Raw genomic sequence first — 27,051 nt, 5'->3', positions numbered from 1 at the left:
AAGTCTTGTACGTGATTCCAAATAGGAGCCAAGATTAAGAAAACACATACAAAATATATGTGGATTTTTGGAGGAAAAGAGGCAATAGGGAACGATGAAGTAAAAACCTATGCAAGACAGGGCGGCTACTGCAAGGAGAGGGACAAAAGCCAAGAGTGCCAGCGAAGGATTTAAGGACTGCATGTGTTTCACTGTCAGGCTTTGAGTGACAGCAACGAGCTCGGAGCACCCGAGACTGCATTCAATTGATGTTATTGTGCTGTTGCTCCTGTCCTGTTCCATTTTCTCGCCCATTTTCCCACAGTTGACAAAAAAAGAAAAGAGAGAGAGAGAGAGGAGAGAGAGAGAGAGAGAGAGAGAGAGAGAGAGAGAGAGAGAGAGAGAGAGAGAGAGAGAGAGAGAGAGAGAAATAATGACGACAACTTTGTCTCCCACGCGTAGCGCCAGAGACGCCTATGGGCGGAGCGCGCGTGGGAGAGTCACGGCGCGCGGTCACAGGCGACCGCTCGTCAGAGCGCGGGGGGCCCCGAGAATAGATGGATGACCGGCAACTTCTCCACCGCCCCTCCTTCGCCCACCGCCCCTCCTTCGCCCACCGCTCCTCCTTCGCCCACCGCCCCCTGTGGCCGTCTAGGCAGGGGCAAAAAGAACACTCGGGACTGCTGACGTTTCTGTGACGCGACCCTCTCGGCTGGCGGCGCGGCTTCCGGCAGTGCACGTTCACCCACCCCCCTTTTCCGCTTTCCCGCCCACACGCCGCCTCGCCCCGCCCCACTCCCACACACCCCCTCCCGAGTGGCCCCCCTAGCCGGGCACTGCGCGGGGAACCATCACAGGTTGCCAGTGGAAAAGGCCTCTCGCGGGCTCCCCTTCCGTTCTGTCAGGCGACTTCCGCCCCAGGCCCCGCAACATGGACGCAGCAGCCCAACCGTCGGGCGGCCGCTGAACAGTCCCTGAAGCTCGCTCCCTCGAACGGCGGCTGGCCCGCCTCTCCATCCTCCCGTCCCGCGCTTGCCTTCTCGCGGCCCGCCGGCCCGGCCCTACATGGGGGCGGGCCTCCGCAGCCCGGACTCGGTTTCCTGTTCAGCAGAGGCGGCCTGGCGCTAGGCGGCGGCTACTCTGCCCGCTCCCGCCTCGGTGCGGTCACCGAGCCCGGGAGGAGGCTCTAGGGCCGCTTTTCGGGCGGTTGCGCCAAGCCGGGCTCTGCGCCGCCATGGCCCCAGTGCAGCTGGAGAACCACCAGCTGATGCCTCCGGGCGGCGGCAGTAGCGGCAGCGGCGGCAGCGGCTCGGCGGCAGCCCCGGCTCCTCCGCCGCCGGGAGCCGCGGTGGCGGCGGCAACTGCGGCCGCCGCTAGCCCTAGTTACCGGCTTAGCACGCTCATCGAATTTCTTCTGCACCGGGCCTACTCGGAGCTCTTGGTGCTGACGGACTTGTAAGTGCTGCGAACCCGTTCCTGCTTCCCGGCTCTCCACTTGCCCTTCCCGCCCTGTGGGCCGATAGAAGCTTGCGACCGCCGTTTAGTGAGCGCGGCTGTTGAGTGTAGAATTTTGGAATTCTTGGGGTTCAGGTTGCGGGGACGTGGATGAGGTTAGTTAGTATTGGGGATCTGGTTGGCGGTGAAAGCACTGAGACTGGTTGGTTTCGCGTGTTACACTTGCGCTGAAGATTGTCGTTAGGATTTTTGTCTTGCGTTCCCAATAGAACTCTATTGATTTCTTGGTGGAAATCAATTTCTTAGATTTTTAAAACCCTAAGATTGAGAGTAAGCATTTAGGACTATGTAAAATTCTAACTGAACGCGGTTTTCAAAGAAGGGGAATGTTTCACAGCCATTTGACAATGTTTTAAAAGTAGATTGCAGCTGCTTCTCTTTGGGCTCAGGAGATAGATTCTGTTTAAAACATTACATTTTGAATCCCGAGTCTTTCTGAAACATTTGAAAGCGTTCGAAGTCTCTGAATATAGTGAAAGTAAAATACGTTTTGTTAATGAGCCTGCTGGTTTCAGTCACCTAGTTACCTATGGATGCCTTGGGACGTGATTAGGGTGTTAATCCCTTCAGAATACAAACCGAATACACTGGTGGTTCAGTGTGCTAAGAAAAGGTATTACGAAATTTTGAAACTCTGTTTTACATCTTCTAGCTGAGGTTCATAAAAGTTTTCACCTTTTATCTATCTATTGTTAGGCTCCGTCAGGTTTCTAGGAAAATACATTAATATGCAGACATTAGGAAGTATCTTGTGATACTTTGTTATTAGAAAATTAAATATTTCATTGTACACGGCTAAAAGAATTAGAGATGGATTCTCATACTCTTGTAAAACATTCCGTTTAGTTTTGATGTACTATTTATTGAACGAGACAAAGCTTAACCTTGCCAAAAGAGGTGTCTTTTTTTTTTTTTTTTTTTGGAGACGGGGTCTTGTATAGTGAGACTGGCCTCTAACCTTCAGTTATGGTTCAGCCTCTTTCGGGCTGGGATTACTAAATTTGGGCCAGTACGCCTGCTGAGAATTGTTTTTGAACGCGAGATCTCTCATTTCTAAATGTAAGGATTAAAGGTGTTTGGCTCCTCCCCTCCCCATGACTTCTGACTGAGAGAAATAGCTGTCCTGTTTAGGAATTCTTGTTGGGCAAGGAACACTTGCTGGGCGGTGGTGGCTGGTGGCGCACGCCTTTAATCCCAGCATTTGGGAGGCAGAAGCAGAAGCTGGCGGATCTCTGCTTGGTCTACAGAGTGCCGGGACAGCCAGGGCTACAGGGTGTCTCGAAAAACAAAACAAAACAAAAAATCGAGGAGAAAATTTCATATGTCCTGTGCATAGCTGTGGGAAAAAGACTGTGATCATGGATCATGTGATTTGATTTTCTGTAGAGGAGTTGTATAAATTTATTGAGTTGTGTTCTATTTTTAAATTTTTGGACTTGGCTTATGGAGAGGCTTCTGTCTTATTGCTGTAGAATAATATAGTTTTAGTTCTGCACCATTTGTGTGATGATTCCTAAACATATCTCAAGCACAGACCTCAGCTGAATTCCACATTCTGTGTCCAGATCCATACATTTCAATATCTAACGCAGGGGCTGGGCTTGGTGCTGGATATGTGCCTGGGATCTCAGCATTTGGGAAGCTACAGCAAGAGGATCACAAGTTTAGGTCAGCCTCAGGCTACATAGTGAGACCCTATTTCAAAAAAAAATACCCCAGAGCCGGACTTGGTGGTGCATGGCTTTAATTCCAGCAGAGGCGGGTGGGTCTACATAGTCAATTCTAAGACAGCTAGAGTTACATAGTAAAACCCTGTTTTCAAAGCCACAAATACCCGGCCACCACCCTTCCCGCACACACACAAAGAAACCACAAACTCACAAACAAAAACAAAAATAGAAAAACACAGAGAAAAAAGTTCTTAGAATTACTTCTCTATTAGAGCGACCATAAGATTTGTGGTCTAAACCAGAATACCTTTGGACATGAAAAAAAATGCTATAAATATAGTACTGCACACCTGTAGCACCAGCACTTTGGAGGTCAAGGCAGGAGGATCAGAAATTAAAGAACAGCCTGTAGGCAACATGCTGAGGGTGGAGGGGTGGGGGGATTTGCTGTCAACTTGGGCTGCCTGGTATTATGTTTCAACAATAATAGTGCCCAGTGGACTGGGAATGTAGCCTAGAGGTAGAGCATTTGCCAGGTCCTGGCTCCAGCCTTCCTGTACCACACATTAAAAAAAAAAGACAGAAAAAGTAAGTGTACACTATGCTGTGCTTAGGCCCCGAGAGAACTGTGTCTTATCTACTTTACCTTTTTTAGTTAATGTGCTAAGTCTTATTCTGTTCCATCTACCTACCCTAACCTTGATATTTCTTGATAGTTCTTGGCACAATGGCTGATGCTTCTGCCCTTTTTCCAAAAATACATGTCATTTTCTTTCTCATTTTCTTTTGGTCTTGGCTCACATATAACGTAGATCAAAGACTTTATCCAAGCACTCAAATAATAGTACTTTGCCCATTTTTAGTGTTTAACCCCTACAGTGCTTCCTGCTTGAGACATCATTAGTTTACTGTGCTTCCCCCATGGAACAGAAAATCCAGGAAAACAAGGATTTTGATTTGTTTTGGTTTCCCAGTGACAAGAACAATGTCTGGCATGGACTTGGGACTTAACTAAATTTAGTATGTGAATGAATGAATTCTCAGAAATATCTCTTTAAACCATGGGTAATTAAGGGAAAGGCAACTGTCTTTTTGTTGTTTTTTTTTTTTTTTTTTGAGACACGGTTTGTCTGTAACAGCCCTAGCTTGTCTCTGCCTTTCAAGTTCCGGTGCATACTGCTGCAAAAGTAATAATAATAATAATAATAATAATAACAATAATAATGTTTTTCAAGACAGCGTTTCTCTATGTAACCCTGACTTCCCTAGAACTAGCTCTGTAAACCAGTCTGGCATCAAACTCTCAGGGATCCGCCTCTGCCAGCCCAAGTGCTGGGATTTAAGGCATGTGCCGTCCACACCCAGCACTACTTTTATTTTTGATACTTAAGAAAACAAAAAACCCCTTATATGGCAACTAAAATTTCTTGGTTTTGTTTTTGAGACAGTCTTGCTCTTTTGTAGCCCAGATTGACATGGAACTAGCATTCTCCTGTCAGAATTAATGTATTAATGTACATTCATGCAAAAGTCTTGAGGGACATGGTATTTAGTTTCTCTGTTTCTGTTTGAAACATGAAAGATAAAAAGACAGCTTTGACACTTTTAATCTCAGCATTTAGGCAGAGGTAGGTGAATCTCTGAGTTTGAGACCAACCTGATCCACAGAGTGAGTTCCAGGACAGCCAGGGCTACACAGAGAAACCCTATCTTTGTCACACAAAAAAAAAAACTGGGGAAAAAAGTGATTATATCTCTGATATACTACCTGTGTTCCTTGGTTTTGGTTTTTTAGATCAAATCACTAGGGAGGCTTAGAGTATTTATTAGTGGCTTCCTCTCAATTACCAACATCAAATTTGTAGACTTTTACACACACACACATACAAATGGTTTCAATAATTTAGATGATTTGGTTTGAGCCCCAAGTTTCTAGATTTTTTTCTTCTGCTTGTTCACCCCCAACACATATTCATACATTTTAGGGGCATATATTCTATTCTTCGCTTTTTTTCCCCTCCAAGACAGGGTTTCTCTGTGTAGCTTTGGAGCCTGTCCTGGAACTTTCTTTGTAGCCCAGACTGTCCTAGAACTCACAGAGATCCACCTGCCTCTGCCTCCCGAGTGCTGGGATTAAAAGCGTGATCCACCTCTGCCCAGCTATTCTTTGCTTTTTAACCTCTTTGCTAGGGTTATAGCCATATAAACTTTTACTGGTGTGGAATAAATGTGCTCTGTGCCTTCTTTCAATATTTGCATCTTAGGGTTTCCTCCCATGTGGTGAGTTTCATAAAGGAATTTAAAATAGAAGTGGAACCATTGGGAGAAAAGGGAGACAGGCAGCAAATCCTGTCCTTTACCCTAGAAATGGTAGAATTTCTGGTGGGAGCTGATCCTTTAGAGTCTCTGGGGGCAGGTAGGAGCTGGAACAATGGTTCCTGCCTTCCTATTCTACCTCTAAGTGCTTCTGTCTCCCCATCCCTCAATCCTCATTTTTCTCTCTTTTGAGAACAAGGGACAGGGAGTACTCTGAGGAGCTTTTTTTATGTAGAGGAATTTACCAGGGGCTGCTTTTATTTGCAGTCTTTGAGACAGGGTCCTACTCTATCCTAGACTGGCCTTGTGGCAATCCTGTCTCAGCCTCCCAAGTGCTGTGATTACAGGTGTGTGCTACTATACCTAGTTCTTATTTGCAGGCTTCTAATAGGCCTTTAGCTTCTACTTGGCTTTTCGGTAAATAGGCCTTTTCAGCACCTACTTAAACTCCTATGCACACCCTGACCTCTGCCTTGGTGTCCATCATTGTCCCGAACCTCACCTTTCTACTAGGAATTGAGCCCAGGCATGTGCTGTGTAGGTGCTCTACCACTGAACTGTATACCCCAGCTCACTATCTAGTTCCTCTGTCACTCTGATTATACTTGTAGCTTCCATCCATCCCAATGTCTTCTTTGAGAATAAGACAGTGCTTTCCCCTACTTGTACCTTTCTCTGTTTATGAGGCACATGGGGTGGATGTGTGTGCGTGTGGGAAGACCATTAAGCAGCTTGAGTGCATTCTTCAGGATCTGATATTTGCTGGGCAGCCTTGAGAGGCATTCAGGCCATCGTGCTTAGACCATGAGCTGAAAAAGTTACTGGAATGTGGAGGTTAAGAGCTTTCTAAGCATCACTAGAGTAGTAGTATAATTTATCAAGGAGAAAGTTGACATAGGTTACTGGCAGTCAGTACTGGAGAACTAGCAAAAAGAAATCAAGAACACTGATGGTTCTATTTAAAAGTAATATAAATCACGTATGAGAGATGACTCAGTGGTTAAGAACATTGACTGCTCTTCCAGGAGACCCAGGCAGCTCACAAATGTCTATAATTCTAAGACTTCAACACCCTCACACAGACATGCGTACAGGCAAAACACAAATAAGTTTAAAAAATAAAAAACATATAAATCCTTCATCTAACCATTATGCAATGTCATAATTGCCATAAAACCTTGATTGCACCCTTAGCTTCCAGAGTCACCTATTGTAACACAACATAATGGGATTACTTCTAAGAATCAAAGTGCTCACAGAGGTTTAGGTTCAGAGAGGCTGATAACGAACCACTATTCCTACACCTGTAGCCATTTTGGTCTTAAAAGGTACTTTTTCTGACTCTGATACTGGGTGCTGATGTGAGACTTGCGGTATTTACTTATTTATTTTTTTAAGAGTGTTTCTATGTAGTTCTGGTTGTCCTGGAATTCACTGTGTAGGCCAGGCCGGCCTCATACTGAAACAGATCCTCCTGCTTCTGCCTCCTGAGTGTTGGGATCAAAAGGTGTGCACCACCACACTCCAGGCTTGCGGCTTTCTAAGTGTTTAAAGTTTACATAGTATCTTATGAATCATTTTGAGTGGAAAGAAATGTTGCTTTCTTAGCTGGTACTTTATAGTCATATTGTTGCTAATTTATCAGTGTAGGGAGTTAGCAGCCACTTGAGCCTGTGGTTACTGTTTGCTCAGTTTTTCTGAAAGCGTGAAGATAAGAAATAGTGTCAGAGTAAAGGCCATTATCACATTTTCACCAGGCATGCATATATTTAATCAACTTTTTCTTTTTTTTTTTTTTTTAGATTACCAAGGAAATCTGATGTGGAAAGGTAAGTATGAAAAAAATTCTTAAATCTTTCTCCTTATTGACTTTTTTCTTCTAGTCTAGAGTGTGGGTATGGGGCTGTTGATGGTGTAGGGGTGTGGATTAGGAACCTAGGCCCAAAGAGATGTGGAACTGTGTATTTAGTCAGAAGCACCAGGGAATGCAGTTTTCTTATTCTTGGTACTTGAATGTATAGAACCTTTGTTCTTTAAACCTTTGTTGATGATCAAGGCAAATCCTCGGGAGGACTAGGGAAATGTAACTGTATATTTGTAATGAAGTTGAGGAGTAGACTGGCTTTAGTTAGACAGCTGGCTCTTCATTTACCAGCTGTAGTGATGATGCTGTTATGTCTCTAGGTATTGCTATTTTATAGTTGAAAAATTATTGATTCAATTTCAATTTGGGGCTTAAGACAACACTGTTGTTTCCATAGGCCAAAGAAACAAGATAAATTAAAATTTAAAGAGATTATGTTATTGGGGTTTAAATTGGGACTATAATACAAGGCTAACTTGATTATATCTTCCATATTACCAATGTGCCTTGGTATTGGTTTTCAGGACCAAGTCACTAGGGAAGTTTATAGTATTCGTTACTATAAACTCTTTATTACTAGCACCACATGCTCTGTTTGTAGACTTAGACACAAATCAAAAAGATAGTGCTGGAAGACACTACTGAAACTTAACCTATGTTATAACTTGGCTGGTCAGTTTTTTTTAATTGTTGTTGTTTCGAGGCAGGATGTCTCTGTGTATCTTTTGGAGCCTGTCTTAGAACTTGCTGTTGTAGACCAGGCTGGCCTTGAACTCACAGAGATTCACCTGTAGAGTGGCTTTATTTTTTGTTTTTCAGGACAGGGGTTCTCTGTGTAGTCCTGGCTCACAGAAATCTGCCTGCCTCTGCCTCCTGAGTGCTGGGATTAAAATCGTGGGCTACTACAACCAACAGGCTGGCTGGCTGGTCAGTTTTCAAAGAAGGAAATAAGCTAGGTTTGTTCTAGCTGTTGTGGGCTAGGACAGACCACTGGGCTTTTAGAGAACTAACTCATGTGCCCTATCATTTGAGACAATGCGGTGTCAGAAATCCACATTACAGTAGTTTCTAGAGAAGGACATCTTTTTGATAGCGGAGTATATTTAGGCAAAAATATACTAGACAAACCTAGAGAGGAACAGCACTGATGTTATGAGTCCTGTTGTAGGCTGTGTCCAGATGCTTGTATGGTGCTGGGGGTTGAACAGAGCCTTATATTCTGACCTCCAACCCCAGCCCTGTTAGAAGTCAATGTAATTTTAGCACTGTGTTGTGTCTCAGTCTTGCTTGTTTTCTTCTATAATCCTTGACAGACACTGACAAAGAGCCGTAAGTGTGCCTTTGGCTTTTCTTTTTCTGTTTCCAGTAATCATGGTATTGACTGTTCTTTTTTTTTCTTTTTTTTTAAATTTTTCTCATTTTTTTATTCAAGATTTCCATCTCCTCCCCTCCTCCTCCCCCTTCCCTCCCCTCCCTTCCACCCATACCCCCACTCCACCCCTCTCCAAAGACAAAGAGCCATCAGGGTTCCCTTCACTATGTTAAGTCCAAGGTCCTCCCAGCTCCCCCTAAGTCCAGGAAGGTGAGCAACCAAACTGACAAGGCTCACAGTGAGCCCGTCCATGCAGTAGAGTTCATGTTCATTGCCATTGTCCTTGGTTTCTCAGTCCTCCTCCATCGTCAGCCACATTCAGAGAGTCCGGTTTGGTCCCCTGTTCCATCAGTCCCATTCCGACTGGACTTGGTGGTCTCCCGTTAGATCTGTCCCACCGTCTCAATGGGTAAAAGCACTCCTCGCGGTCCTGGCTTCCTTGCTCATGATCTCCCTCCTTTTGCTCCTCATCAGGACCTTGAGAGCTCAGTCTGGTGCTCCTATGTGGGGCTCAGTCATTTTCTCCATCCAATGCCAGGTGAAGATTCTATGGTGATATGCAAGATATTCATGAGTATGACAATAGGATCTGGACATTTCTGGCACCCTCTCCTCAGCTGCCCAAGGAACTAGCTGGGGGCGGTTATTGACTGTTCTTAAAGAAGCTTTTCAGGTTGTGTGTGGTCCTTATACACTCTCAGTAGCAGCTTGACTTTGACACATTCAGTCAGCATTATACTTCAGCAAAAACTTACTTGCATGCATTGTGTCATGGTGATGTTATTGGCAAGATGCAGAGATGTTGGTTGGACTTGTAGTTCATTGCAAAGTCACATTAAAATTAATAAATTAGTTGCACTTGGAGGTAGGTTGGTATTCTGCTGGGTCTTGGCATGTTGAAGTTTTCTTTTTTTCCAGTGTCTTAGACAATGAAAGGTATGATTGTCAGTTGTGTAGTGGTCCTGAAGTAAAGAGCTCTAGCTAACATAGGCAGAGAGTTTTTAATAAAGCTCTTAAAGCTTCATGAGATGATAAAAATATGGATGATTGCTCGGTGAAAAAGCACAGACATGAGTACAGTATTAAAATAGATATGGAAAGATCTATCTTTTCTTTTACTTTCAGTTTGTTGTCTTTAATTTGGCTAAGGTAATGAACTTTGCCATTGAAATTGGTGTGAAGAGTTTCATAGTGAAGTTCTTGTTAAGTTTTTTTTTCGGTTATGCAATTGCAACTTGGGAAATAACCCTTGATTTTGTAGAAAGAACACACTTCCAAGTTTTGGTAAAGAATATATTTCAACTCCTCTAACCAAAATGGTAACTAATTAACAGTAGTTTCAGTTAAGAAATTTATACTTCATAGCTCCTAAATTAGTCTCTTCTGACTCATTTAATGTCCACTACCTCATATCCATGAATTTAGTATATCCTAAGAATCATTATAATAAAAATTAGTTTAAAATGTAGTTTATTGTGGAAAAACTCCTATTGTATCTATTGCGCTGTGGTCAAAGCTACAGACATGAAGGACCCAAAGAAGAGATAAAAATATTTATAAAGATATTTTAGGTTAAGTTTGTTGTGCTTGTAAATAAATACTTTAAAAATTAAGATTTGAAACAAATTGTAAAATATAATGTGCTGGTTTCAGATGAGAATTATTTTATTTTACAGGAAAATAGAAATTGTACAGTTTGCTAGCCGGACACGTCAACTCTTCGTTCGATTATTAGCTTTAGTAAAATGGGCTAATGATGCTGGCAAAGTAGAAAAGTGTGCGGTAAGTTAAACTTGATTTCACTTTATAAAATAACTTTTGAAAGCTGGACATGGTAACACATGCCTGTGATCTTAGCATCCAGGAAACTGTAAAAGACAGTCGTAAATTCTAGGTTAGTGAGACTACTTTGCATGATGCTGTCTTGAAAGAAGCAAAATAACTTTTAAACGTTTTGCATAATTTAGAATTTTAGCTTTAACATCTCTTGATTAAATGTTATTACTGATGTCAATAATCATGTTCCTTTATGAAATTCCTAAATGAATTTCCTCAGAAGCATAGTATTTATTTTTGGACACTTGATGAAAAGGAAGACGGGGAGATACCTAGAAGACATTACTTGAGGAACTAAAAGGGAGAAATGGTTAGTTTCAAAATTGCATGAGTCTTTAGAGCAGGGATTCTCAACCTGTGAGTTGCAAACCCTTTGGTAACCCTCTATCTCCAATAATATTTACATTATGATTCATAGCAGTAACACAATTACAGTTATAAAGTAGCAACAAAATAATTTTATGCTTAGGGGTCACCACAACATGAGGAACTGTATTAAAGGGTTGCAGCCTTAGGTAGTTGGAGAACCACTGAGCTAGAGTTTGGAAGGTTCTCTCAAAGTTTGCTTATTGGTTTCTGATGTCCTGATGAGACTGGAGAACCTGTATTTTCTGTTTTCACAGATGAGATTGATATGATTTCTAGAAAATACATGGCTTCTTCAAGGTCGCAGAACTGATGATGACATGTATCTGTTCAGTTGTTAGTTCATTTACTTATGCTCGGAAACTACTGAACACAGGTTAGAAGAGATAGCAGGGAATGACTTGAATAAAAGCATAGTCCCTGTCTTCAGGAAGCTCATAGTCTTTTGACTGTTGAATTACTCTTAATTCAAGGAAGTGACTTCATAGAGTGAAGTGTAACAAAGACTAAATCTAGCCCTTAAAACTGTTTTAAGGGGCCGGAAATGTAGTTCAATTGGTAGTACTTCTAGAGCATGTACTTGTCTTTTAGAGCTGCATGAACTAGTCATGGTGATGTTTGCCTGTAATCCCAGCACTTGGGAGATGAAGGCAGAAGGATCACAAGTTTAAGATCATCCTTAGCTACATAGTCAGTTGACTCTAGCAACAGATCCTGTTTCCACACAACAATGACAGCAACAACCAATCAAGTTTTAAGCTAAGAAAGTTAAGAGGACAACCTAGGGTCCTTGAATGAGCTTACTGAGCAAACTTGGGGAGGATGATTCAGTGTTCACAGATGAGGAGCACTACCTCTTCTTTTACTTCAATCACTCCTAATGAGTTCATACTGGAAAGGGTAGTTAGATAGTGAATAAAGTACTGAAATGAAGACAGCATTTGCCTACTTTAATTAAGGTTCCCTTTTTAGGTTCAGCTCTACAAGACCAAATGTATGTCTAGATGCTGTCATTTAAATTTATGAATGGAAAGGAAGTGCAGGGCTTAGTATAGCTTCACAATAGAATTCCATTTTTTGTTTTCTTTCTTTTATTTAATGACATTTTTAAAAGGTTATTAGTTTTCTGGCCTGGAGAGATGGCTCAGCAGTTAAGAGCACTGGGTTCCAGGTTCCACTCTCAGGACCCACATGGCAGCTCACAACTGCCTGTAATTTCAGTTCCAGGAGATCTGACAGGCTCACATACATAAAGGCAAAACACCAATACACCTAAAATAAAATCAATTATTTTTTTTAAAAAGGTTATTAGCTTTCATAGGTTAAAGCAGATTAACAAATTGGTACTAGCTAAATTATGTATGAGAACTTCAAAAATTCTCTGAGATTTATCAAGCTTCTTAAATAAAAATGAACAGCTACCTGGCTTGGTGGTCCCATACTATATTTCTTTTCTTAGCATTCTTGTAAGTTGAAAATATATTAATGGAGATTTTTTTTGTAAGTTGATGAAGGTGCTTATTCCACAGAAATCCCACTCTACAAAGAATCTACAGCACAGTTGTGTTTCTTACATTTCCCCTCAGTTTTTAGCCTGTTGTCTTTGCTTAGCCTCTTTCACTCGATTGCTTTATTATAACCAAAACTTATGCAAAAGTCACCAAACTAAAAGGAGGAGAAAGATCATAAAGTTGAGTTTTGAAAAAATTCTAGGATATAAATTTGCTTTTTGAAGCATGTCCAGTTAGTTTTTATTGTCAGCTTGACACGACCTAGAGTCACATGGGAAGAGAAAGCTCACTCCCCCAACTGAATAATTGCCTTGATCAGGTAGGCCTCTGGGCATATATTTGGGGCATTTTCTTGATTAAAAATTGATATGGGAGGTGCAGCCCACTGAGGGTGATCTTCCCTAGATAGTATAAGTTCTGGGCTTTATAGGAAACCTAGATGAACATATGTCAGCAAGCAGAATCTTTCTGTGGTTTCTACTTGAGTTCCCCTCCTGCTCTCCTTCAATGATGAATTAAGGTCTAGAAGTGTCCTGCCCAGTCTCTCAGCTATTCAGTCCCAAATAAACACACAGGCATATATTAATTATAAACTGTTTACTTAGCTCAGGTGTATTATTAACTAGCTCTTGCAACTTAACCCATAATTATTATCTATGTTTAGCCACGTGGCTTGGTACCTTTTCTCAGTAAGGCATTTTCATCTTGCTTCCTCTGCAGCCCTCTTTCAATGATGCATTAAGATCTGGAAGTGTAAGCTCAACAAACTCTCCTCTTAAATTTCTTTTGGTCAGTGTTTATCACAGCTACAAAAAGGAAACTAGGACAGAGGGGGAAATAATTTTTATTGACATTAGTACTTAGTTCTAGTCTTGGCAGCTAAGCCTGTCACAAGGGTAGACCAATTTTGTCAGGTGTGTTTTTCTGTCTGTGAGTAAGCTAATACCCTTCTATGTAATACTGATCAAAAGTGTTTGACTTTAGCTGGGCGGTGGTGGCGCACGCCTTTAATCCCAGCACTCGGGAGGCAGAGGCAGGCGGATCTCTGTAGTTCGAGGCCAGCCTGGTCTACAAGAGCTAGTTCCAGGACAGGCTCTAAAAAAGCTGCAGAGAAACCCTGTCTCGAAAAACCAAAAAAAAAGAAAAAAGAAAAAAAAAGTGTTTGACTTTGCTAGGTAGCCCAGGTTGGCCTTAAACTAGCAATCCTCTTGTATTAGCTCATCGAGTGCTGGGATTATGGATATGTACCATTACCACATTCAGTGTTTGAGGTAGAATGTTTTGTACATATATTTATTAAATTTTCCTTAAGGGTCCAATTCCCTTTTCTGGTCTTTTTGCCTCTTTGGGCATAAGATATACACATGATATATAAACATATATTTAGACAAAACACCCATGCACAAATAAATACATAATTAAGAATTAAAAAAATTCTTTGAGGGGAGAAAAGTTTCCATTGTCTATGTATATGATTGGGAAATTAAAATTTTGTATACTAAACAATATTCAAAGAATAAGTTTGTTGTAAATTGAGCAGGCAATTTTGTTTACCCGAAAGATTAAAATTATATTTTATTGTTTTAGAAGTTCGAGTACTAAGTTTTATTAAATCCATTTAGGCTGAAATAAAAAGTCCAGATTTTTTTCTTTTAATAGTTAAAATAATGTTTTTATTTTTTTTTAAATTTTTATTTATTTATTTATTTTTACTTTCTGTGCATTGGTATTTTGCAAGGGTGTCATGTGGGTGCTGGAAAGTGAACCCAGGTCCTCTGGAAGAACTGCCAGTGCTCTTAACCGTTGAGCCATCTCTCCAGCCCCAGATAGTGTTTTTATTAAAAGCACATTAACTTTTAGTAAAAGGTTAGCTATTACCAACATACATCTAAGCCAAGAGTTTAGTTTCCCTCCATTTATTTCACTTACTTGTTTAGAGATATTTAACTTGGCTTCAATAATATGTCAAGCAAAATTGAAAACCCTTTGCGTATGTTATACTTGTGTTGACTTATTGAGCTCCAAAGTTCCTCTTATCTGTCTCGCCAGTGGTAGAACCACCATTCTCAGCTTTTTAATTGGATGCTGGGAAGCTAAACCCAGGTCCTTATGCTTGTGTCCCAAGCATTTTAATCACTGAGCCAACTCTCCAGTTCCCAGTGGTCTTTTAAATTAATTTCAAAGATTGATATGTCCATCACCATGAACAATTTTAGAATTTTTATCACCACAGAAAGAAAACTTGTGCCATTTATCTATTACTCCTAGCCCTTACCTATAGGCAACCATTAACCTACTTATTTGTTTGAATTTGCCTACTCTAAACATTTCCTATAAATGGATTCATGTGTTTTCTCAAAGGCTTCTTTATAATGTTTTTAGTATGTGTCAGTACTTCATTTATATTGAATTGCACAGAAACCCTCACTTTGTTTTATATCTTCTCTAGTTGGAATCGATAATGTTACAAAGTTTTTTGTGTATGCCTTTCTTTCTTTTGAATACATACCTAAGGTAAAGTGGTTGTATCATAGATAATTCTGTTTTATCAGCTAGACTGTTCTTTAAAATGGCTGTACCGTTTTACAATCCCATCAGCAATGTATGAAGGATCTAATCTTTCCATATCTATAATATTATCTGCTTTGAATTTAGCCATCCTAGTCATATCTCACTAGTGTTTTTACTGTCTACTCATACATCCTGACTGATTTCCCTGTGTTTCTTTTGTGAGGTAGTATTTTACTGTGTTATCCAGACTGGCCTTGTATTTGCTGTGTTGCCTACACTGAAGTCAAGCTTGTGATCTTCCTGCTTCAGTGTACTGAGTGCTGCATTACAGGCATCTATTTCCCTGTTGACTGATGATGAGCATATTTTCATTGGGTATTTGTATTTCTTCCTTAGAGAAATGTCCATTCACTGCTCAAAGTCTAACAATTTTTAAGCAAATTGATAGTTGGTGTGTAAATATGTTTAAAAATCATGATGATTACTAGGTTTACTAATAAGTTGCTCAAAACTAAAGCATTAGTATTAATTTGATTTCTTCCTTCCTTTCTGGTTTTTTGAGATAGAGTTTCTCTGTGTAACAGCCCTGGCTGTTCTGGAACTAGCTCTGTACACCAGGCTGGTCTCTGCTTGCTTCTGCCTCCCGAGTGCTAGGCTCAAAGGCAAAAGCCACCACCTTCTGACTAATTTGCTTTCTAAGTATAGAGTATCTGCACTTCTGTGAGTGTCTGATTACACAGATCTGCAGGCTAGATAAACTGTTATCTCAGTTTATCTCCCATCTTCCCTCCCATCTTCCCAGAGGGAAGTTCTCTGGTTTTCTTTTCCCTTAACTGGCCTTAGGAACCTTTTCTCCTGAGTGATAAGGAACCTTTTCTCCTTAGTGATAAGATTATTTTCCCTAGACAGCGTTTTTTTTTTTTTTTTTTTTTTTTTTTTTTTTTTTTTTTTTTTTTTTTTTTTTTTTTTGTGTTGTCACGCTGGCTATCTGATCTAGAATTTGCTCTGTAACCTGGCTTGGCCTCAAACTCACAGAGATCCAACTGCCTCTGTCTTGCAAGTGCTGGGATTAAAGGTGCACCATCACCACCCAGCAAAGTGACAAGATTTTTTTTGTTTTGTTTTGTTTTCTGAGACAGGCTTTCTCTGTGTAACAGTCCTGGCTGTCCTGGCAGTCTCTTTGTAGTTCAATCTGGCCTCAAACTCACAGATCCGCCTACCTCTTCCTGAGTACTGGTATTAGAAGTGAGCACCACCACCAAAGCGACAAGATTTCTTTTTAAATTTTTTTAAAATATGGATTGGTGTTTTGCCATGATTGTCAGGTCCCCTGGAACTGGAGTTACAGATAGTTGTGAGCTGCCGTATGGGTACAGGGAATTGAACCTGCGTTCTCTGGAAGAGCAGCCCATGCTCTTAACCACCTCCCCATCTCTCCAGTCCTGACAAGATTTTTTAAATGGCCTAAATCCAAGATAAAACGAATTTAGCAGTTGAATGGCTATGAATATGAATTTAGCGTTGGTGGCGTTAATAGACTATTGCACTAGTTACAAAAGGTAGCATTCTTCTGGCTCTAACTAAGAAGAAACCCATTTCTGGTTCTTGCTTCTTTAATATTAAGCTATATTTTTTGGAAAAAGGTCTTTACCTGTGAATCTATTTTTCTCATCTCTAAGGTGATAGTAATTATAGGGTTGTAGAAATTAGATAATAAAATAAGTAGAAATGAAAAGACGATACAGATCACTGTCAGGGTATGATGCCCTATTGCATTAATTCTGGGTTACGGTGTTTTAAGTTGTCTACTAGAAGCTTGTTTGAAGGACAAGAGTGAAAGGAATGCTAGGTATTGATGTAAAACAGAACTAAAAGGTTTGAAAGAGAAAGAATTTCAGTCTTGTGATGACTCTACTAGTATATTGACTAGAGAACTTATAGAAAGAATTTCTATATTGGGCAGAAAGTTGCCTGGATCTCATACTGGCAGTATGTACTTAGTATTTTCTATGTTCTGAAGATTAAGTATGTGGTACTTAATTTTCAGAACAACTTCATGAGGTTGGGAATCTTACCTCCATTTTATTGCTGAAAACCTTAGACATAGAAAGGTTAACCTATTTGTCCAAGTGGACAGGACTAGTAAGCTAGAGTTAAAATTTTGATCAAGGCAATCTAGGAGTCCATGATTTTAACTACTTTATTGCTGCCCAACACTAGAAGTCTATCACATTAAAACCATTTTATTTTACTCTTAATATTTGGTATTATGTATGAGTGGTGTCAAAAGTGGAAAAATGAAAGAAAAGTACTGTTTTAGTGTCATACAAATAAACACTTCTTCAAATAAATGTGGAACCTCTTATTTTAATATCTTTTGAAGCTTGCTTAGGAGTGAGTTAATGATATTTAATGAAGAAAGCAATTTTCAAGGCAGCTTATTTACCCTTTGCTTTAAAGATGATCTCAAGCTTTTTAGATCAGCAAGCTATCTTGTTTGTGGACACCGCTGATCGCTTGGCCTCCTTAGCTAGAGATGCACTGGTCCACGCACGCCTGCCTAGTTTTGCTATCCCATATGCCATTGATGTGCTGACTACTGGCTCTTATCCACGACTTCCAACCTGCATCAGGGTAAGTGCTTTGCTCCTGTACTCGGACAAGTTGAAGACTTTGGGTTTAGATTATGTAGCATAGGAAAAACTATTTTAAAAACTAGTTTATATAGTTGTTTTTTTCTCTATAATAGTAGTTTGAAATAAATTTCGGCTATGATGTGAGTAGATATTGAACTGGGGAATCTTTTCTTTCCTCCTTTCTTTTTTCTTTTTTTTCTCCATTTTCTCCCCTTTCTCTGTCCTTGTTGGGAGTGAGCAGATATACAAATATTATTTAGTGTCTATTTCAGGTGTGAAAATAATTGGCACAGCAGGTACCATTTGGAAGTGCATTCAAATGTTATTATGGTAGTTGAATGAATTGGTGCTATTGTATTCTATACATTTAGGAAATAGAGGACGTCATGTGATATTAATTTGGTGTCATAAATGGAGCACGATGAAGAACATGGTTTTGGCAAGGTGACAGAATTATTTGCCATTCAAATGCATAGTTACTATTATTAGATGTAGATACAGAAATGAGTGTTGTGGTTGTCTTTGAGTAAAGTAAGAAAATATATTGAGACAAGTGCAGGTAAACAATTTCATCTTTCTGTATATTTTTTTTCGTAGGATAAATGTATTCCTCCAGACCCAATTACCAAAATTGAAGAAACAAGCCACACTTCATCAACTTAATCAGATCTTAGACATAGGCTTGTAACAACAGATCTTCCTCCACAGCTAGCAATCTTACAGTGGGTATGTACCTGAAATTTTTTTTTTGTAAGAATATGTTTTTGAGCTCACTGGACAGTGGTGGCGCACACTTTTAATTCCAGCACTTTGGAGGCAGAGGTAGGTGAATCTCTGTGAGTTTGAGTCCAAGCTTGTCTACAGAGCTAGTTCCAGGACAACAAGCCTACACAAAGAAATCCTGTCTCCAAACAAACACAATATTTTCTTGGGCTAGAGAGATGGCTCAGAGGTTAAGAGCACTGGCTGCCTTCCAGAAGCCTTGAGTTTAATTCCAGCAACCACTTGGGGGCTCACAACTATCTGTAATGAGATGTGGTACCCTCTGCAGGGCATATATGCGGGCAGGACACTATATACATAATAAATAAATAAAATTTTTAAAAGAATATTTTCTTAAATGTCCTTTAGGGTTTTGTTCATAGAACAAGTAGATGAAGTTTTAATTTTTGTGGTTTTGAACCTATGATTTGCCATCCATGTTTTTTCTTTTTAGTACCTAAAAATACAGTGCTGGTATTTGCACTGGGGGGAGTTAGTGGGTATTATTTGAGGCTGGAAGAGAAAAGGGGCCCCAAGTTGAGCCTGAAGAGCATACTGTGCTGTTGATTTATATGTAGGAAGCATTGCCTTTAGTTTCTCAATGACCTAGACATTGGTTACTGTCTATGTCTGAACCATTGGCTTTGTTCAACACTTAGGACAAAGCTTACAGTCTATTTAAAATGTCTCATAATGAGATTGAAACTTGAAGATTAGCCAGAAGCTTATTGTTTTAAAGCAATGTCTACTTCTTCCTCTTCTAAAAGCAAATGGCCGTGTGAAGTTTCGAGTTGAAGGAGAATTTGAAGCAACCTTGACAGTAATGGGTGATGATCCAGAAGTTCCATGGCGCCTTCTCAAGCTAGAAATTCTAGTTGAGGATAAGGAACGGGAGGTAAATTGTCTTAGTACTGGTCTTGTCATTCTTCTTTCTTTAATTTTTATTTACATATTTGTTTATTTATGATTTGGCATTTTTATATTGAAGTACTCCTGCAGAAAAATGTGTAGCAATGTATTCTGTAATTTGAAGCAAAATTTGATGAGCATAATTACCTACTGACTGGAGAAATTTCAGTGTTTCCCAATGTATAATGTTCTGTAGTTTTTTCAAGATAATCTTGGTTTCTCTTTTTTTAATTTTAAATTCATTTTAAATTGTAGTTGTACACTTCCTTGGGTAATGTTATAATACTGACCTCTCTTTCCAATTAACTGCCCCCTTTTCTTCTACCAATGGAAGATGGGCCGAGCTTTGGTTCATAGCATGCAAATCGACTTTATCCATCAGTTGGTGCAGTCTAGGCTCTTTGCTGATGAGAAACCTCTTCAGGACATGTACAACTGCCTACGTATCCTTCTGACATTTGAGACATGTACTGTAAGGATTTGTGTCTTCCTCTTTCTTCTACATTTTCTGTTTATCCTTTGTCCTGAAGGTACTAATCTGGTCTCTCCTTCCCATACCTCATCTTTTTTGAATAGAAATAGGCATGGAAAACTAGCCAGTATGAACATTAATGATATATCTATAATAAGACTGATATCAAATTTTACCGCCGACTTTGCAGGCAACTCCTAAAAGTGATTACTTAGAAATAGTATTGTTTGCTGGGCAAGGTGGTACATGCCTATAATCCCAGCACCTGAGAGGCAAGGCTCTGTAGCTAGTTCAAAGCCAACCTGTGTTACATAATGAGAACCTGTCTCAAAAAGGGGTACCATTTTGGTGAAAATGTATTATTTGATCAATTTGTATTTTCTAAACAATGATGAATTAATGGATAAACCTGGACCTAGTTTTGTTTATTTAGACCAAAATTGTCAACCACATATTTTACTACTTCTTATGATTTGTCATTTGAGAATATAATTACAGACAACCACAGGTTTTGTCTTATTTAGGACAAGTCATTAAACAAAGATGATTCCAAAAACTTCCTTCATTTCTAGCTTTTTGGGCATAGATTCCTTGTTAGATGACATTTGCCTGTGATTATTGCCTGCTTGAATAGCATATATATTTGATTTGCTTAACATGATACATCAGATTGTTTCTGCTTATCTCTTCAATTAGAAGTGTTACATTCCCAGACTTTGATGTTAATCCGAGAGAGGTGGGGTGACCTTGTACAAGTGGAAAAGTATCATGCTGGAAAGTGCCTCTCTCTCGCAGTTGGAAGTAAGTAAAATTGGTTCTGGTGTGGTCTGTGTGATTAGGGAAAGCTGTTTTCATTGTTGTTGTTGTTTCTTGGTTTTTATGGTTTCTTTCCCACATAGAACTGATTTACTATACATGAATAGCTATGTGCCCAGAATTATGTGATTTAATTTAGTAAGGTTCCAGTATCATGTAGACCATGTGTACACCCTGTAGTGTTAATCCATGACAGTTTGGGAGAGGTTCTAAGGAATTTGTTTAGATGTAAAGTGGGGAGTAACACTGATAGAGGACAGGTTATATACCACTGCAGTTCTACTTAAGGGTTAGGGGCACCAACAGCAAGCTGCCTGCTCCACTCCTACCATCCTAGTGAGCATGAGCAAAGGCAAGAGACCCTTCGCCCTCAGCTTATCAGTTGTCATTCGCAGACAAGACCAGACCCTAGAGCTTGCTGCCCCAAGTCATTGACTAAATTGATTGAAATCATACAACACTTCCTTTTTTGTATAAATAAGAAGGTTCTAACCTAATACTAAACTATATACAATAGAGCAATTATTAGTATTGCCCAGAAAAAAAGGTAATAACATAAACAAAATAAAACTACAAACAAGAAGGACAATATCAAACAAGAAACATACTAAATGCCCAGGCTATGGTAATAGCAAATAACAGAGAGATTATTCCAGTAGCTGTCCTGTCTTGAGGAGGAACCTATGTCCTTGTACCTAAAATGTCCTTAGCTAAGATATAAGAGGATAGTAAACTGTGACTATCTAGTCTTCAACCCCATCAAGAACCTGAGAAGGAAAATAATATTACCTGAGTAAGCAGGAAGTGCAAGCAAGCGACTTCCAAAATATGTAAGAAATGACAGAACAGCTGGCTGCCTGACAATCACCCCAAAATTTCTCTGTAACACTGGGGCAACCAACTTTGGCTATAGACCTAGAGTATCTGACAGATCATTTTTAGGTTCAGTAGTCACTTTTCCTTGTATCCTACTTGTTCAGATTGGACAGTGTGCCTTAAGTCCGCAGTTTGAGGGCAAGGGCAGTTCTTTGCCCAATAGGCCAGTTTTGCCCTGAAGAAAACAAGCCCATATGGAGTGTTTCCTGTGCCCATCATTCTCTCTGGAGTAAATTGATGCTGCCAGGAGCAGTTATTTCAATGTTAACAGAATTCTAAATTATTAAACATTTAAATGCCATATTCTGTAGGTAGGTCTTTGAAGTGCTTGAAGATTACCTATCTATGGAGAGTATATCTCTGCATCTAGAGAACCTAACAAGTATGACAAACATGGTTGACTATTAACCTGTAATTCTTAATAACCTATATAACTCGAGGACTAAAGCTTCACCTGATAAATATCAACAATCTTCAAACATGTACAGCATGAGACAATGATCTCAAAATGTAACAACATATAAAATATCTTAAGCAGAGGTAAAAATGTAATATGACTAAAATATTCTTAATTGTATCAATATACAAAATATCTTAAGCCGAAGTAGAAACATACATTCATTATGACAAAAAATGACTTTATATTTGTGTGTAAAAACATTGCAACAGAAATAGCAACATATACAACATAACAATTATAATTTTGAATTTATATCAATTACAATTATCTTAGGAATACAAAAATTATTTTACACTTGTATCTGTGCAAGAATCTATACCAATATAAGTTCTCTTAAACTAATGTTGCTAAAATAGTTTATAAATAGATACACTAATCTACTTTATTATCCCTATTCTACCTTTCTTAAGAGTATTTTGCTTTAGATTTGTAGACAATATCTTTACAAGGCTTATTATATATTTATTTTTAAGTTAGATTAGCTTACTGTGGGCTCATGTCAGATTGTTTTCAAAGTCTATTAGGTTGCATCAGGTTTTGGGTGGCATTGGTGATCAAACCCCAGGGCCTTGAGTATGCAAACTGAGCATTCCACCTCTAGAGCTATATCTCTAGTCCCAAAGCTTAGATTGTTGAGTTATCACTTTTTTACTCTTAATTACACCAATAGTTTATTCATACATGCCCAGGAACCCATCCAGAAGCCAAGGGAGATAGGCTGGTCTGGCCAATCTCTCAGTAGTCTATGTGCAGTAATGTTATTCTCCTCTAAGAGAACTTTTAGGGAGAATCTGCAAGTTGCCATCTTAGTTTATGCGTAAACATATTACTATAACTACAGTTCACAATTCATGAAAGAGGCCAAAGAGACCTCGTTCAGCATGTAATGAAGCAGGTGTAGATTCCCAAATACAAACGTTAGACACTCTGGTAGTCCTGTAGAGGAGGGAGAAGAAAGATCGAAAACCAGAGGGTTCAGAGACATCATGAGAATATGACCCACAGAAACAAATGCCTAGGGTCTCATGGGGGCTCTGAGAGTTTAGAGTTTGTATGGGTCTGACATAGATTCTCCACCCTCTCATATATGGCTGAGTATCTTGGTATTCTTGTGGGATTCCTAACAGTAGGATCAGGGGGCTATCTCTGACTTTTTTGGCTGCTGTGGAATATGTTCTTTTTTACTGGATTACATCATAAAGTCCTCATTTATTTATTTATCAAAAATTTCCACCTCCTCCCATTTCCCTCCCACTCCTCCCTCTCCTTTCCCCTCCCTCCCCAGTCCTAAGAGAAGTCAGGGTGCCCTGCCCTTTGGGAAGTCCAAGGCCCTACCCCCTCCATCCAGGTCTAGGAAGGTGTGCATCCAAATAGACTAGTCTCCCAAAAAGCCAGTACATGCAGTAGAAATAAATCCCAGTGCCATTATCATTGGCTTCTCAGCCCCCATTGTCAGCCACATTCAGAGAGTCCGCTTTGATCACAAGCTCATTCAGTCTCAGTCCAGCTGGCCTTGGTGAGCTCCCATTAGATCAGTCACATCGTCTCAGTGGGTGGATGTACCCCTCACGGTCCTGACTTCCTTGCTCATCTTCTTCCTCCTTCTGCTCTTCTGAACTCAGTCCAGTGCTCCAATGTGGGTCTCTGTCTCTATCTCCATCCTTCGCTGGATGAAGGTTCTATGGTGATATGCAAGATACTCATTAGTGTGGCTATAGGACAAGGCCAGTTCAGGCACCCTCTCTTCTGCTGCCCAATGACCTAGCTGGGGACATCCCTTGGAAACCTTGTGAACCCCTCTAGAGCCAAGTCTCTTGCCAACCCTAAAACAGCTCCCTTAATAAAATATCTTCTTCCCTGCTCCCATATCCAACCCTTTCTCCATCTCAACCATCTCACTCCCCCAAGCTCTCCTCATCCTCCCCTTCTCCATTCTCTCTCCCCTCTCCCCCACCCCACCCCCACTCCTGTGCTCCCAACTTTTGCCTGGCGATCTTGTCTACTTCCAATTTCCAGGAGGATAAATATATGTTTTTGGGGGGGATTCACCTTATTTAGCTTCTCTAGGATCATGAACTATAGGCTCAATGTCCTTTGTTTATGCTAGAATCCACTAATGAGTGAGACATACCATATCTTTTTGGGTCTGTGTTATCTCAGTAAAGTATTTTCTATTTCCATCCATTTACATGCAAAATTCAAGATGTCATTGTTTTTTACTGCTGAGTAGAACTCTAATGTGTATATGTGTCACGCCTTCTTTATCCATTCTTCCATGGGGGGGCACCTAGGTTGTTTCCAGATGCTGGCTATTACAAATAGTGCTGCTATGAACATAGTTGAACAAATGCTTTTGTAGTATGATTGGGCATCTCTTGGGTATATTCCCAAGAGAGGAATTGCTGGATCCTGAGGTAGGTTGACTCCCAGTTTCCTGAGAAACCGCCACATTGGTTTCCAAAGTGGTTGTACAAGTTTGCATTCCCACCAGCAATGGATGAGTGTTCCCCTTACTCCACATCCTCTCCAGCATAGGTTATCATTGGTGTTTTTGATTTTAGCCATTCTGACAGGTGTAAGATGGTATCTCAAAGTTGTTTTGATTTGCATTTCCCTGATTGCTAAGGAAGTTGAACATGACCTTAAGTATCTTTTGGCCATTTGAACTTCTGTTGAGAATTCTCTGTTCAGTTTAGTACCTCATTTTTTAATTGGGTTATTCAGAATTTTAATGTCTAGTTTCTTGAGTTCTTTATATATTTTGGAGATCAGACCTTTGTCTGATGAGGGGTTGCTGAAGATCTTCTCCCATTCAGTAGGTTGCCTTTTTGTCTTATTGACTGTGTCCTTTGCTTTACAGAAGCTTCTCAGTTTCAGGAGGTCCCATTTATTCATTGTTGCTCTTATTGTCTGTGCTACTGGGGTTATATGCAGGAAGTGGTCTCTTGTGCCCATGTGTTGCAGACTACTTTCCACTTTTTCTTCTATCAGGTTCAGTGTGGTCAGATTTATATTGAGGTCTTTAATCCATGTTCATGAGTGAGATTGGTTTGTAATTCTCTTTCTTGGTTGAGGTTTTGGTTTTGGTATCAGGGTAACTGTAGCTTCATGAAAGGAGTTTGGCAATGACTCTTCCGTTTCTGTTTTGTGAAGGACATATAAGAGTATAGTTTATTAGCTCTTCTTGGACACTCTGCTATAATTTTGCATTAAAACCATCTTTTCCTGGGCTTTTTTTGGTAGGGAGGTTTTTGATGACAGCTTCTAATTCCTTGTGACTTATAGGTCTATTTAAATTGTTCATCTGGTCTTGATTTAATTTTGATATATGGTACTTATCTAAAAAAATGTCCATTTCTTTTACATTTTCCAATTTTGTGGCATTCAGGCTTTTGTAGTAAGATCTAACAATTCTCTGAATTTCCTCTGTGTCTGTGGTTATGCTCCCCTTTTCATTTCTTTTTTTGCATTTTAATTTTTTTAGTTTTTTAAAATTTCTGCCTCCTCCCTGCCTCCCATTTACCCCCCCCCCCACCTCTACTCCCCCTCCCTCTCCTGTCCAAAGAGCAGTAAGGGTTCCTTGCCCTGTGGGAAGTCCAAGGTCCTCCCCCCTCCATCCAGGTCTAGGAAGGTGAGCATCCAAACAGGCTAGGCCTCCCCAAAGCCAGTATATGTAGTAGGATCAAAATCCAGTACCATTGTCCTTGGCTTCTCAGCTGCCCTCAATATCCACCATGTTCAGGGAGTCTGGTTTTATCCCATGCTTTTTCAGTCCCAGTCCAGCTGGCCTTGGTGAGCTCCGATTAGATCAGCCCCATCATCTCGGTGGGTGGGTGCACCCCTCGTGGTCCTGACTTCCTTGCTCATGATCTCCCTCCTTTTGCTCCTCATTTGGACCTTGGGAGCTCAGTTCGGTGCTCCAATGTGGGGCTCTGTCTCCATCTCCATCCTTCGCCAGATGAAGGTTCTATGGTGATATGCAAGATATATATCAGTATGGCTATAGGATCTGGCCATTTCTGGCTCCCTCTCCTCAGCTGCCCAAGGAACTAGCTGGGGACATCTTCCTGGACACCTGGGAACCCCTTTAGAGTCAAGTCTCTGCCAACCCTAGAATGGCTCCCTTAATTAAGATATATATTTCCCTCTTCCCACATCCACCCTTCCTATATCCCAACCATCCCATTCCCCCAAGCTCTCCCCATCCTCCCCTTCACACTTTTCTCTCCCCATCCTCCCTTACCCCCATCCCACCCCACCCCCAAGTTCCCAAATTTTGCCCGGCAATCTTGTCTACTTCCAATATCCAGGAGGATAACTATATGTTTTTCTTTGGATTCACCTTCTTTTTTAGCTTCTCTAGGATCACGAATTATAGGCTTGATGTCCTTTATTTATGGCTAGAAACCAATTATGAGTGAGTACATCCCATGTTCATCTTTTTGGGTCTGGGTTACCTCACTCAGGATGGTGTTTTCTATTTCCATCCATTTGCATGCAAAATTCAAGATGTTGTTTTTTACTGCTGAGTAGTACTCTAATATGTATATATTCCACACTTTCTTCATCCATTCTTCCATTGAAGGGCATCTAGGTTGTTTCCAGGTTCTGGCTATTATTACAAATAATGCTGCTATGAACATAGTTGAACAAATGCTTTTGTAATATGATAGGGCATCTCTTGGGTATATTCCCAAGAGTGGAATTGCTGGATCCTGAGGTAGGTTGACTCCCAGTTTCCTGAGAAACCGCCACACTGGTTTCCAAAGTGGTTGTACAAGTTTGCATTCCCACCAGCAATGGATGAGTGTACCCCTTATTCCACAACCTCTCCAGCAAAGGCTATCATTGGTGTTTTTGATTTTAGCTAATCTGACAGGTGTAAGATGGTATCTCAAAGTTGTTTTGATTTGCATTCCCTGATCGCTAAGGAGGTAGAGCATGACCTTAAGTGTCTTTTTCCCATTTGAACTTCTTCTGTTGAGAATTCTCTGTTTATTTATATGATGGATTACATTGATAGATTTTCGTATGTTGAACCAGCCCTGCATCTCCGGGATGAAGCCTACTTGATCGTAGTGGATAATTTTTCTAATGTGTCGTTGTATTCGGTTTGCCAGTATTTTATTGAGAATTTTTGCGTCGATGTTCATGAGTGAGATTGCAGACTCAACCAAGAA

General features: G+C 40.3%; 1 protein-coding gene across 1 annotated transcript in view; it reads left to right on the top strand.

Moving 5' to 3' along the window:
- The first annotated feature begins 819 nt into the window (after positions 1-819).
- Med14 (mediator complex subunit 14) overlaps positions 820-27,051 on the top strand; it is a 97,158-nt gene continuing 70,926 nt past the window's right edge. The window contains 10 exon segments of the mRNA XM_038315953.1: positions 820-1,434; positions 7,283-7,309; positions 10,393-10,498; positions 17,401-17,574; positions 18,174-18,212; positions 18,214-18,241; positions 18,244-18,306; positions 19,106-19,233; positions 19,582-19,690; positions 20,389-20,520. Coding sequence (XP_038171881.1) covers positions 1,214-1,434; positions 7,283-7,309; positions 10,393-10,498; positions 17,401-17,574; positions 18,174-18,212; positions 18,214-18,241; positions 18,244-18,306; positions 19,106-19,233; positions 19,582-19,690; positions 20,389-20,520 — 1,027 coding nt within the window. The 5' untranslated portion in view covers positions 820-1,213.

Source organism: Arvicola amphibius, chromosome X (assembly GCF_903992535.2).
Source record: "Arvicola amphibius chromosome X, mArvAmp1.2, whole genome shotgun sequence".
Lineage (NCBI taxonomy): Eukaryota > Metazoa > Chordata > Mammalia > Rodentia > Cricetidae > Arvicola > Arvicola amphibius.
This window is presented reverse-complemented; position numbering and strand designations above follow the sequence as displayed.